This window comes from Sebastes umbrosus, chromosome 7, assembly GCF_015220745.1.
Source record: "Sebastes umbrosus isolate fSebUmb1 chromosome 7, fSebUmb1.pri, whole genome shotgun sequence".
Taxonomy (NCBI): Eukaryota; Metazoa; Chordata; class Actinopteri; order Perciformes; family Sebastidae; genus Sebastes; species Sebastes umbrosus.
This window is the reverse complement of record NC_051275.1, coordinates 16,280,511-16,294,358: the sequence shown is the minus strand read 5'-3', so window position 1 is coordinate 16,294,358 and position 13,848 is coordinate 16,280,511. Positions and strand designations below refer to the sequence as shown.

The 13,848-nt window shown below is 41.3% G+C and overlaps 1 protein-coding gene across 3 annotated transcripts in view; it reads right to left on the bottom strand.

Moving 5' to 3' along the window:
- The window catches only part of LOC119491047 (protein jagged-1b), a 60,579-nt gene that overhangs the window by 16,858 nt on the left and 29,873 nt on the right, over window positions 1–13,848 (bottom strand). For 2 of the 3 annotated variants that reach the window (XM_037774635.1, XM_037774637.1), the window contains 3 exons: window positions 5,993–6,050; window positions 3,493–3,528; window positions 156–404 (listed from right to left, as the gene is read on the bottom strand). In XM_037774635.1, the coding sequence (XP_037630563.1) occupies window positions 156–404; window positions 3,493–3,528; window positions 5,993–6,050 (343 nt within the window). The remainder of the gene's footprint in view (window positions 1–155; window positions 405–3,492; window positions 3,529–5,992; window positions 6,051–13,848) is intronic. The other variant, XM_037774636.1, reaches the window with a different exon arrangement.

Sequence of the window (13,848 nt, the reverse complement as noted above, 5' to 3'; positions counted from 1 at the left end):
CTAAAGCTCACTAAAATTAACATGTTATATCTTGTTTCTTTATTTTGGACATAGACTGAAGTGTAAAAACAACTTGTTGTGGTTTTATGGGGGATATACAGGACATATGGTGTCATGAACTCCAACACACCACAGATTAAAGTTTCCCTTCTCACCTCCTTTGCACTCTGGCCCCGTCCAGCCCTCCATGCAGACCTTGGAGCCGCTGGGGTCGCAGTTGAAGTGACCGAAGAAGTCATCGCGGGCCCTGCAGAACTTGTTGCAGAAAGGTCCGTAGTAGTTTGAATCGCAGCGGAAGCGAACCCGGTAATCCAGAGTGAGAGGTCGTCCGTGGTGCTGGTACGTCTGCCACCGTTCACCAGGGTTCAACATGGAGGAGAGGAGGACTCGCTCGATCAACTGACCTGAAGGAGGAAGGAAGAAGCAAAAGACTTTCTCAGACTTTTAAGATTAAGATTAGAATACATGATCCACCATTATTTCATTATTTTGAGAGAGAAAAAATGCTTAAACCTGCAGCAGAGCAAGCTGTAAACACAACACTGACATTATACAGTTGTTATGGTGAACCTGTTATTTACACATTCAACACTTATGGAGCAACATTAGCATTCATTTGGAGTGGAATTTCTGGCCACCTGGCAAATGTAAACCCATGAATTACTCTTCTTTTAGCTCTGTTTTGGTCAACAACTCCTGAGGGAAATATCTGACTCTCTAGCTGCTAAATGCTCCACCATCATCACCAGCTAACTCTGTCTGTTTAGGGTAGGTATTTAAAGCTTTTTCACTGAATACAGCTGCCTACTGCAGGAAACAACACTGATGAGCGCGTTGAGCCTGAACCAAAATAGTAAAGTTGACCGCCATAAGACCAAAACAACAAACTGAAAGATGCTAAAATCCCCAAACTGAGAAGAACTGCAAAGCCAGATTCTCTGCGGGTTTGTCACCCCTTTAACATTACATATAGTGCAACTTTAAACTTCTCTACAACTTAGCATTCACCGCTCTTTTAAGCAAGTAATTGGATTACATGACAATGAAATGTCTGGGTTTTCAAAGGGTTTGTATCTCATCCACACAACAATGTGAACCTGGCATTTTGTGTTTTTGAATAGATGTGTTTTCAGCAACTTTGCCGAGGACAGTTCAAAAAGAAAAATAAGCTGCATTTTGGAATGTATCCGTGTTATGGTCAAGGTGAGTGACAGTGAGGATACAGGGAGCGAACTGAGACCAGAATGAATACCGATGCAGACAAGGGGCAGACTATAGAACCAGAGAAAAGGGGTCAGGGTCTGCGGAGGGCAGCCTGAACACCAGAGAAGACCAGATGAGGCCCGGGGCAGCGCTGGGGCAGCGGCTGCTGCTCCTGACCCCCAGAGGGGATTTCCCAGAGGCGCTGTCATCCCCAACTCAGTAATAATCTCCTCTGACAGGGTATTAACACACACAAAGCACTGAGAAGATTCATGTGCGTGGGTATATCTGTGTGTCTCAATGTATGTAGGTGTGTATTTAAGAGATTGGGGTGAAGATAACGGGAAAGATTGTGTGATAGTAACGCAGAAAAGGAAGCCTTGTTGGAAGAAAGTCAGCGATGGAGAGAGGGAGGGTGTACAGTGTGTGTGCGTGTGTGTGTGTGTGTGTGTGTGTGTGTGTGTATAACAGACAGAGGCTAACAGAGCCAAAGAGGAAGGGAGGCAGCTATTAACGCACACACATAGCAAACCGCCTGATGGAGAGATGAGATCACTGTGGTTTGACACAAAGGAATGAAAACAGGGGCACATATTGGCCGGTGTGTGCGTGTGTTTGTCCATGTGTGTGTGTGTGTGTGTGTGTGTGTGTGTGCGCATGAGTGTGTGTTTAAGAGAGTAAAAGAGGGATGGGAACAGAGCGGACGCTGAGCGCCCTGTTAGCTCAGCCGTTGCACCGTTCCACCAACGGACGGGTCAGTTTTCCAAACACTCATTACGCTACTGCAGGGCTTTGTGGGTTTTTCATTATTTTATGACTCTGGCATGTCAAAGGGCTAATTTCACATTCACCATCATTTCACTGCCAGAAAATAAGAAGGAAAGAGGGAGAAAAAATGACCACATTATCAGCCGGCACAGCAGGGAAGGTGTACAACAGAGTGTGATTTCCTGCCTAATGTGATGGCACAGTAACAAGTGAGCACAAGTAGAGAGAAAGATGGCGAAAACAAGAGAGAGAGAGAAGCTCAAATATTAGATGGCAAAAACCAGCAACAACAAGAAGTGACACATTGCAGAAAAGCTAACAGAATATATGCAGCGGACACACGGGGATTGTGTCTGCAGGTAGCAAGAACACTTAAATCACTCTCTCTGGCCTCTGGTGATTGTCCCCCACCGCCTGCTGCTAGCTGTGAAGTGCCTGCCCTTGGCAGTGGCTGAGAAAACACTGCAGGAGAGAAAACGCCTCCTTTTGACTCGCTATTCCACATCACCTGAACCGACAAATCAATACAGCAGCCCTACTGAAGTCAATAGATCAGCTGGATGCTGTGTCTCCTCTATATTTGATTATGCGAGTAATTCTCAGAGCAGTCTTGTTTGTGATTCTAGTCTTTTAGGATCTCCCAATGAAATGATCCTCATCTGGATAAAAGTACTAAGTCTGAACATGTGTCTTGAATTTTATAGACAAGCTTGTCTCGATTATGATGCTTCTAATATTGAATTTCACTTTCTCTCCAGCGGGGGTGGCAATTTTGTGGCTCTTGGTGCTACATCAATACAGCTGAATCTTGGGCGAACACAGCAGCAGATCTGCACTTAAAATGACCCTGTAAATACTTATGTGAACAGAAGGAAGAACAGAGAGAAAATTAAACTGCTTCTGTTTTAAGATAATTCTGGTTTATTAGCAAATGTAAAAGTACTCTGTGTGGAGTTTGACAACTGGCAAAGCTAGGGAGCAATGATTTTATCTTGTGCACACAGCCTGTTTTCACTCAGTCGTCAAAAACGACAGCTTGGTTCAGCGGCCCTACGCGTCAAACTATGATGCTCTAAGTGGCCGTAGTTATGGCGGGAGTAAATGTAGCAATATGCCAACAAACGCGAAAATGTGAATGGCCCTCCTTAGAGCCAGCTGGAGGAGAGCCAGTGCGTAGAATGTGTGTACGTGGGAAGTGAGTGGTGATGCAAGAGAGAAAGAGCGACGGCGACAGGAGCGAGTAACGTTATCTACTCCAGCCCAGGCAGGAAAATTTAACAGAGTTTGGTTTGTCCGTTCTGGGTTACTGTTGAAACATGGCGGTGCAACATGGTGGACTCTGTGAAGAGGACCCGCTCCCCATGTAGATATAAACGGCTCATTCTAAACTAACGAAAACACAACAATTATTATTATCAGGTGATTATACACTAAAGAAAACATACTTATTAATATATTCCATTTCTGCCAATAGATCCCCTTAAATGTTACACACTGGTCCTTGAAAACTTAACATGGTACCTTTAAATGCCGAGATCTGGGGACGTGATGACATCACTGAAAAGAAGTCAGACGGGGCGAGAAACACAAGAGATCAGGCGATCAGACAGGTTAAATCAAACCTCTAGGGGACTATTTCTCCACATCTGCCGCATGCAAGCTGAGATTTGCAACATGAAATAATTTCCTCTTGCACATTTTGACATATACACTAACATGTTCATCACTTTCTCACATGTTTTAGTAACCATTTATATCAACGAGGGTATAGGCTAAATAACAGAAACTCCTCTCTGTTTAATGCAATACAGTTCAACAGCACCACAAAACTACATCCTCCATAATGATCATAAAGTTGAATCAACACTTTTCTAAAACAGTTTCAACAAAAACAGGACAATTTCCTGAAGGTAGGTTTTATTGCAGGACTGCATTAACCTCTAGGTGTATCTAATAAACTAGCAACTAACGGTAAAATGCAAATCACATCGCTTTTGTGATGTGGGTCCAAGGTTAGACAAACTTTTATGCAAGAGAAAGTGAAAGTGATTTAATCGACCGACATTATGGTTCAACGTACAGTGACACACTTACTGTAGCTTTGCGTATGCAGTTTTCTTGTGCAATGAGGGATTACTAATAACATTTCAGGTGCGCTCACTTGCGGTTTTACTTCCAAATAAAAGGGTTTAGATAATCTGGCTCACCGGTTAATAGAAATAAGACCAAAATTGTAATAAACTGGAATTATCCTTTAATATAAAGGTACGCTCCTGCACATTAACACCAGCTACATGTTATTGAAACAAAACTCAGTGAAGGTCATGCTGTCGGTGCTCAAAGGACATCATATTTCCTCTTTACTGTTTCAGAAGATATAGTCGTGCTCGGTAATCCTTTCTGATTAGCAGCAGGGCCCGATAAGTCCAGACAGACTGCTACAGGACGGTCGTGTTTGGGCTGAGCTAAGCTGCCCGCCTAGTGAACGGCTCTAGACCAAATGTAAAGGCTGTCAGGAGCTCAGGTGGAAACGACTGATAATGCAAACAAGATGTAAGAGCGGCGCTGGAGGGCAGAGGGAAGGAGAGATGGAAGAGGACAGGAGAGACGAACACAGAGAAGGAGAAGGATGGTTCCCAGTTTCTCATTATCTCAGCCATCTTTTGGATATACGACTGGCTGAGAAGCAGGTAGAGGACGGTGGGATGAAAGAGAGGACTGTGGTATGACAGGAATGAGGAAGGCATAGGAACATCTGTCTCCATGTCTGTGTGCGTGTGTTGTGCTTTTTATAGCATGCAGCTCACATACCCTGTCATGGAGCTTTTCCTGATTATGAGGAGAAACAACAAGGAGACGAGCAGGAAATTAAAGGGTCTGGATAAAAGGCCTTATAGGATTTTTTTTCACATTGTTTCACCATGTTGAACCACATATCGGCTTCTCGTAAACAAGTGCACGTGAATTGTTGGCCTTGATGGAAATGTTGCTTGGTTGAAAACTAAACTTATAGATAAGATAGATATGGGGGGAAATACTGCCATAAAAAAAGCCAAAACATAGTTAAAGCTAATTTACCAGCTTTGTTTTTTTAATCCTGTTTCCCATTTTTCAAAAAAATATTTTGATGCTCCAACATCTTAGTTATTGAGTTTGGTATAGCTTTCCACACTAATAATACAGTGGCCAGATACAATCATAATGGAGAAAAGAGCAGACATCGATGTATTATCTGCCTGATTTACCTCATTTTACCTCATTACCTTCATTTGCCCAGTAACCTACAGCTCATCTGGCACAAGTGCTTGTCTCTTTGTACCACAAGGGAGACCGGTTAAAGCACTCCTGCGTAACCGCATTCACACAGCTTGGATGACAGCTCATTTCGGTTAATGTAGCAAAATGCAAAGTAGCTGAGATAACAGACTAGTTGTAATGAAGGTATAAATGCCAAATGTAGCCATTTATTTGTTAAAAAGGTTAAAAGTAGATTACTGGCCCATAAAATACTTGAGTAAAAAGTAAAAGTACAGTTTTTTTTAAAAAAAAGGAATGTGAGAAGTTTCAGTTCCCAAATAAAAAAACGACTTCTTTTACTCATTACTTGTAAGTTAATGAGTTAGGCTGCTACCCACACCTGAAGCTAACTTAGCTTAAATGACCAAATATGTAAATTTTGACATATTGGTCAAAATTGAGTTATGGCTAGAATATGACTTTTTTTAACATTTGTTTAGAAATGCATATTTAAAAACAACAACAACGGATACTCATCCAGAACAAGCATGAAATTAAGGTTTTACAACTCAGCTGTTATAGACTTTGGCTAAGTAGCCTTCGAACTTCAAAACAAGCAGAATGTGTCTGAAAAGGAGACTCATTATCCTTGTCTGTTGGAAAATGTCAAGCTTATTATTCCTTTATTGAGTCTCCCTTTCTTTTACCCTTACATGTGAATAGAAAGGCATACACACACACACACACACACACACACACACACACACACACGCTGCAGCTTCACCTGATTCTGATGTGTCGTTGTCGTAGTCCAGAGCCTCCAACACCAGAGAGAAGGACTTCTGTGAAGAAAACACAGAGAAAACTGTTGAACACAAATACCTATTTTTGAGTTTTATATTGCATTAAACAACAAAAATCAATTCTGTTGTTTTTGTTGATGGAGGCCGAAGAGAAGTCTTAAACCCAAAGATAAACTGTGTTTTTGACCTGTACATGGATGAGGCGTTTTTCTGATTAACTGAAGTCCCTGGTTGCAAATATCAATGTGCTACTGTAGAATATGAATGTAGATTACTGATACTGATATTTGGTCGCCTAGGACATCACTTACTGTTAGTGGGTTACAACTGGCAGGTTTACTGTGTGGCGCAGAGTTTTCTTTACTTTTAAGCGTTAAAAAATGTATATGAACCTTGTTATTGAATCCTGTATACATAATGCATAGTGACCTTTATAAATAATGCAATAGGGGAATTTAAATAAAGCATTGACATCATTGGTGGAAGAAGTATAGAGCTCTTTTACTTGAGTAAAAGTAGAAATCCCACTCTATATAAATACTCCATTACAAGTAAAAGGCCTACATTAAATATTATTCTTACATAAAAGTGCACAAGTATTAGCAGCAAAAAGTAAAGGTACTCACTATATGCAAAATTGCACCATTCAGAGTGTTATTTTTATCTTATTTGTACAGATGCATTAACATGTGAGCAGCATTTCAATGTTGTCAACATAAACAGCTTTACATACCACTGCGTAAGTTCATCTGTACAAATGGATCATATTTTACAAACTGATAATCATACTATCTTGATCTGAAGGATAATAACTACAGCATAGCAGTGAAACAAATTTAGTGTAGTAGAAGTATACAGTGGCATAAAATGGGAATAGTAAAGTACAAGTATACCCAAACTGTACTCAAGTGCAGTACTTGTTTGTGTGTGTTTAGGTCGTTGCCCTAAAGCATTGAAATGAAAAGCAGAAATGATTCACTGCCTGAACAAGCCGAGGCTGCAGCTGAGTGCTGATTCAAGTAAACCTCAACCTGCAGTCATGCGGAGAGAGACGGACCGTTACATCAATGCTGTAAGGGAGGACATCCAAAAAACTCCTGTTCAATTTAGAGAACACACTCTTGGAGCAGGTATGATGCTTTATTGTGCCCTTTTTTACTGCTGCATGCAGGTTAATCCTGCCTGTATAACATACAGTCTATATGAGTAATATATATTTTATTAAAATTCATAGCCTTACATAGAGATAAAGTCAGCCAATATAAAGTCATCCTGCAGTACACAAGCAGAGGACTCAGGCATACGCTGGACATCTTCAAATGATGACTTTGAGCTTCCAGAGATATCACACTCTGGAGAGATAACAGAGGACAGGTGTTTTTTTCTTCTGCCGCTCTCTTTTCTCATGCATTTGTTCATCTTATAGACCAGAAATGAATAATTCAGACCAACACTTTATCCTACATCTCTCCATCTCCATCCACCCATTCCTCCTTCTGTGAAACGCACCGGTGCCTGTCATGCAAATCGCTCTGCCGTGTGCATTGTGGGTAAGGTTTCTCCTAAAGGGCTACGTGGATGTGTAGTCACGTCTTTGCGGAGAGAGCGTTATACTGCCAGAGGGGGGATGAGTGGGAGGAGAGGAGGTTGAGGGAGGGAGATAGATACTGTAGGTGCACAGGAGGTGAGTGAGGGATTTGGAGGGAGGTAAAGGGCAGGAGGTCGGCAGCAACGCTACTGTTAGCTAGAGGCGAAAAAGAGGCGACACGCCAGGAGGAGAGGAGAAGATGAAGGGTTGCAGAGAAGGTGCAAAATGTTAAGGGAGAGAAAATTGGTGGTGCGGAATCCACTGAGTCAGGGATTTGCTTCAAGTGGAGGTACATCCAGTATATCTGTACTGCAACAGACGAGGAGATGGGAGGAGATTGTACCGAAGGAGAAAAGGGGTAGAAAGGATAATTATGTAGCACGTATGTAAAGAAAAAGGGCAAAGAAAGGTAGAGGTGAAATGCAACTGTGGCAGCTGTGGTGGAATAACGATTCGCAGGACTCCTGGAGTTTGTCAGATATGTGATGGAGAACAAAGAGGTCAGTGGGAGGTGAAACAAAAAGATGGTGAGATAAAAGAGAGAGCTCACAAGAAAAGAGAGGTGATAAGATAAGAAAAAAGATAGAAGGGGAAGTGGAAGAACACCAACACACACACACACACACACACACACACACACTCACAGAGAGAAGTCATGGCACTAATGAGATGTGCTGCTGGTTGCATAGGACTCGCAGACGGTTCATTAAGGCCGGCAGATAGCAGGTACCCCACAGACGGACCAGCTGGAGTCATTAAGCTTCGGCTTAAAACTCTCACCTGAAGTAATGTTCAGTATTCATGCTTTACATCTTTACCCCGTGAGATCCTGCAGTCTGTTATAATCACATTAGTTCTATACAGAATCAGAGGTTTAAGAAGTATTCAGTATGTATCAGAAGAAAAGTACTTGTTGTGCAGGAAAATGGCTCAGGTTTTTAATACTGATGCAAAAATAGTAGTATTTTATGACTGTAGCTGTTAGAGATGGAGCTAGTTATATATACTTATACAGTCAGGTACTTGGGTCAAAAGATAAATCTGAGGGGTCGTGAGATGAATAATGGGGAAGGAAAGACGAAAAATCTAAATTATAATGCACAAATTTGTATTAATTTTCAGATTTTGTCTTTTCTTTTTTGGAAATATTGTATAATTTGACCTCTTTGGGCCTCAAACAATTATTAAATAAAACAATCAGAATTTTTTTTAAAGGGGAACGTCTCTTTGGTAGAACTGATAACAACTCTTATTACACGGCTTTGTTGAATACTCGATTCTGATTGGTCAATCGTGACTTTCTGTGATGTCTTTATAGCAGACCGTTGCTATGTATAACAAAATGTTACTGGACGTAGTTCTGATGTTGGACTCTGGAGGACCATTTTTGTGTCAAATTATTGATTTCTTATGTAAGTAGCCGTGTAATAAGCGGGATAATGTGCTCGCGGGTTCCTGTTGTGAAATAAACAATACACTGATTTAAACTTTAAAAGAGTAGCATTTTGCACAATGTCAGTCTCACGGTGGACAGTTAAAAAATAAAAGGATCAAAATCGATACAGCAGAACCAGAGATGTCGTCTTTTGTTTTCCACACCCTCTTCTTCCTTGTCAAAACCCGGCTGGTGCCTACATTAACCACAATGCAACTCGAACAGAGATGAGGCGCGGGTTACGGAGGTCTGTTTTTTGTTTTTTTTCAAGCTCAGTCTTCAGCTCAACACTGCTTGTAAAAATGCTGCTTGAGTTGGAATATTTTTTGGGATCTGACTGCTTATGATGAACTGTCCACTAGAATAAAATGCACACGCAGCATTACCTCACTGTTGGCCAGCTCACAGACCTCTTAGCCTTATCATCTCTCCAATCGCCCTCCCTCTTCCTTCCATCCACCACATGCGCCTCTCCCTCTTTCGGCCCGCTCCCTCTGCCAACTGTTACGGCAGGTTAAGACCTGTGGGAAGTCCAGAGTCTTTTCTTTTCTTTTGTTCTCTCTCACTCAGCCCCCGCTAACACCATCACCTCTGCACCCACACGGGTCCACACGGCCAGGTAAGTTATGATATTGTCATCGATACAGGAAGGGCGTATCTACGGTAAGCCCTGTTGCTAAGGTTGGGGATCCTGTATGGCGGCACGGAGGGATCAAGCTAACCATGGTTACCGGGTTAAAATCACAATAACTGATAAGACTCGGAATATGTGTCTATAGAGATTAGGGGAATCACCCACAATAAACGCTTCCAGACAACCTTTCCAAAACACACTCACATGGACACCACAGCAATTTGTTTTGCAATCACAAAGTGTGTGACGTCACGTCAGAGAGACCAGAGAGGCCATTAGAGGCCAGGCGAAGGCAAAGTGAACGTGCACAGAGAGGAAAACCAAACGGTAAACATCTCAAAGAAGAAGCTGATAAGATCACAGTCAACGACAAATTGGTATTTTTACCTCGCTCTGACTCGAACAACGTCTCTGTGTTATTTTGTGCCATTTGTGGAGGTAATGGCCAAAGTGATGACAGCGGGGAAGTGACATAATTGGAAACTGTGTGTGTGTATGTGTGTGTGTACTCTATGCATGTGTGTGTGAGATCATTATAGAGGAGATGGAGGATTGGCCTGGCAGAGGGCAGTGATAAATGTATTATCATGTCTCCTTTCACAGATCAGAGCTAAAATGTTTTTCTTTTCCTGAAATAAGTACGATTTGAACTTCACAATGAAAAAAATGTGCGACTTGCGGCCATCAAATTAAAACGAGAACCCTTTGAACACTGAGCACGAATGACTGTCTATTGTCACAAAAGTCCAAATCTCCACTTGTTCGTACATCTTTTCCAGCCAGCCTCAGCTGTACTTTGAGCTTAACAGAGCATGCTAAATGTTAATGCTTATTAAAGTTACTAATTAAGCTACATTAGATCACTTCTGACTTTAGCTGACTGTTGGTGCCTTCAAATTAAACTCGTGAGCTTGTGTTTACAACACGGGAAGTCTATGCTTGACGTTCAAGTGGTTAAGTCGTGAGAACACCGCTGCTGCTAAGCAACGGCAATATTAACGTCACTGTCGGCGTCTAGAAGCCACAGAGGCTAACAATTTAGCAATCTAGCAAGGGTAACATAATGCAGGAAATGCAAAGACATAATGACAGAGGAAAAAGATGAGGCCATTGGGAGTATCAACATTTTCCTCAGACATATCAGAAAATTATGAAGAAAAACAATATACGACTAAAATTACAATATATTAACTTATTATGCCACGAAAAATGAACTTCCATGGCCTCCACCATTTCTGACAACGTCACATGCACGTTACAAGTTGTGAACTCTGAGCTTTCTGAAACTTTCCACTTACAAGGTCATGAATACCACAAGAGGGGTGCGTTCATAAGGATTCTTCTCGTGAACGAGGTAAACACGACCCCATTTGAAGGCACCAATTCTGCAATTTTTTGCAACATGTAATGATACTTCTTAACAAAACTATTTCCTATTAGTTTCTTACATTTTACACATCTCTCTCTATATTGACATGTGAACCACAGCTAGACAGACGTCTTCGTGCATTTGACTGACATGTTTGCTTAATGAACATCACCCGTTTTTCTTTTCCTCTCTGTTCCTCTTTTTTCATTAAATATCGTTCTACTCTCTGATCTAAATCTTACCAACCTGAATCATGATAACCTCGCTAGCATCAGATCCCTCTTGTTTCTTTATTGTCCCCAAACGAATATGATTTAAAGACCATTTTCACAGCAGCCATTTAGACTTGTCGTAGCAGGAGAAGCACAGGTGGAACTAATAACATTACCGATGTGCTCTGCTCCAGTAATTAATGCAATGCAGACACTTATAATTAGTTAATTAGTTACACCTGTGTTTGACAAATCAAAGCGTCTGCTGTGGAAAAGTGTTCAACTTGATTTTCACTCAATGACAAGATGGAAGGAGGACACTAGATTCAACTCTGGTACATTTATTGTTGCATCTTCGCTTGTTTAATTATCTAATGGGGAAATAAATAGTCTAGTATACTTCCTGTTTAAATGCTGCACAGTCTCTCAAAACTGTTTATGTAACTGTATTTCAATATGTTTCCTTAACATAGTGTAATCTTTTAAATCTGTCCAAACATGAATTTGTACACAAATTATCAGATAATCAGACTAGTAATCAGTTACATGTAACAGCTTTGTGCTGAGAAGAACACGACTGTAGCCGAAAGTATATTTTTATATGGATATTTGATTCCTCTATACAACCGAGGAATGCACTTCTTGTCTGCTTCCTTTTCTCTCCATCTAAACTGTTTCCACTCAGCACGCTCCTGTACAGAAACAACTAAATCAGATATCACTCTTGATTGTTGCCAGTCATGACATGTGCAGCTGGTCTGAGCCTGGCATGGCCGGAGAGAACAGGGGTTTCCCAAAAAAACAAGACATCAAACATCAAAACAAGAGAGCTGATGATGAATCGTCCTTCCCTTCGGGCTGTGGGCTGTCTGGTCGTCTGGCGCTGTCCCTTCGCCTCCGGCCTCACATCAGTCTAACAGCGGTAAAGCTCTGGATTAGAGTGATCTCTGCTAATTCAAACCACCGTGCAGACATTTGTGATGGCATGTCAAATTCTATTTAATGAAGGTTTACAGAAATCAACCTTATTTTCCATCCTCCAAACTCCTACCACTGCCTCAGTCACTGCTCCAGTTTCTCAGCCAGACCCCTTACTCTTTATCCCTCCCTCCATCCCCCCATCGGTGCCCCTCTCTCTCTCTCCCACTGCCATCCCTCCCTCCATCTCTCCCTCTCTCTCTCAGACATGGGCAGGGTAGGATATCCCGACAAAGCCAGGCTGTACAAACACAGCTCTACGACAGGAAGAACTCCCAGCCCTGAGAGAGGAATTTCCCCTCAGAGCTCAAACACTAATGCATACACGCATACACACACACACACACATACACACACGACCAGACACACACACACTTACACACACGACCAGACACACACACAAGCATCCAATATTTCCCGGGTAGATTGCTAATCTTTATTTTTCCATATACAATGCTTTCATTCACCCCTGAAAATATTAGTCTATGTACTACAATGGAGATTGTAGCAGACAAAATGTGTCATTTGTCATTTTAGACAACAGGATTTGGTGCTTTAATCATTTAACAATAGCTACCAGCTATGGAGCCCCGAAACGGACTGGGTAACACTTTATTTTATTGGTCTGTAGTTTTCCTGTTTCCTGGAAAGTAAATTATAATTTGGTCCAAACTATAAGGAAAATAAAAACGGTTGCGTTATTTCAGTTTCTTGTGTTGAATTTAATATTAGCTGTTGATTTCCAGAAGAAACTTAAAGCTACTAAATTTGATATCCAGAGCATTATTATACCAGCCAACAACTATTTTCTGTGTAAAGATATAGCGGAGTAATGTCTACCTGAGCAGAGAATGAAGTCACTCTCCCTCTTTGTGCGTTGTAATCTGAGCTTCTCTGTGCTTTGTTGACACAGCCGGGCCGACGCATGCATGCTTTTAGTGTATATTTGTGCATGTGAGCGTGCCCCACTGGCTAGCTCACAGCCACCGCTCGGCACTGCGCTCATACGGCGGTTACAGCTGATAACACCGTCCTGGCCGACGGCGTCGTCACGGAAACGTAACATAATGTTGAATTGTAAGCTTGTGTGCAGACAAATTTACCATTTTCATGTTTCATGTTCAGCTGCAGTGCAAAGTCATTAACTGTAAGTGTACCAATTAAACACCATCTCAATGTTCCTTATATTTAGTACCAAACTATATATTTTTTAGAAACTTCTTTGGAAATGATGTTCAAAATCATTTTAAGATTAGGCAAGTTCTAATTTATATTATCAACTGGTTGGTAGTACCCTTCTACTTATCTTTCACAAGCTCACTTTAATTTTTAACTCTGTTTTCCTATTTTTCAATTTTTTTGTCTTGGTATTTAATCATTTATCCATCCCCTATTTTCACCACACAACATGTCCACTTCCTGAATACATTTCCAATTATCCTAATGCATAAATGATAATGAAAAGTGTCCACTATGTCCAGAGCAGTAATTAGTTAAGAGCAGGAGAGGCTGTATTAAATTAAGTTTTAATTAATTTTATCAACTGACTGGTGGTAAAGGGAAAACATAAAAAGCTTTCCTCTTTTTTTCCCCAACTGTTTGGAGGCTAACAGAAAATTAT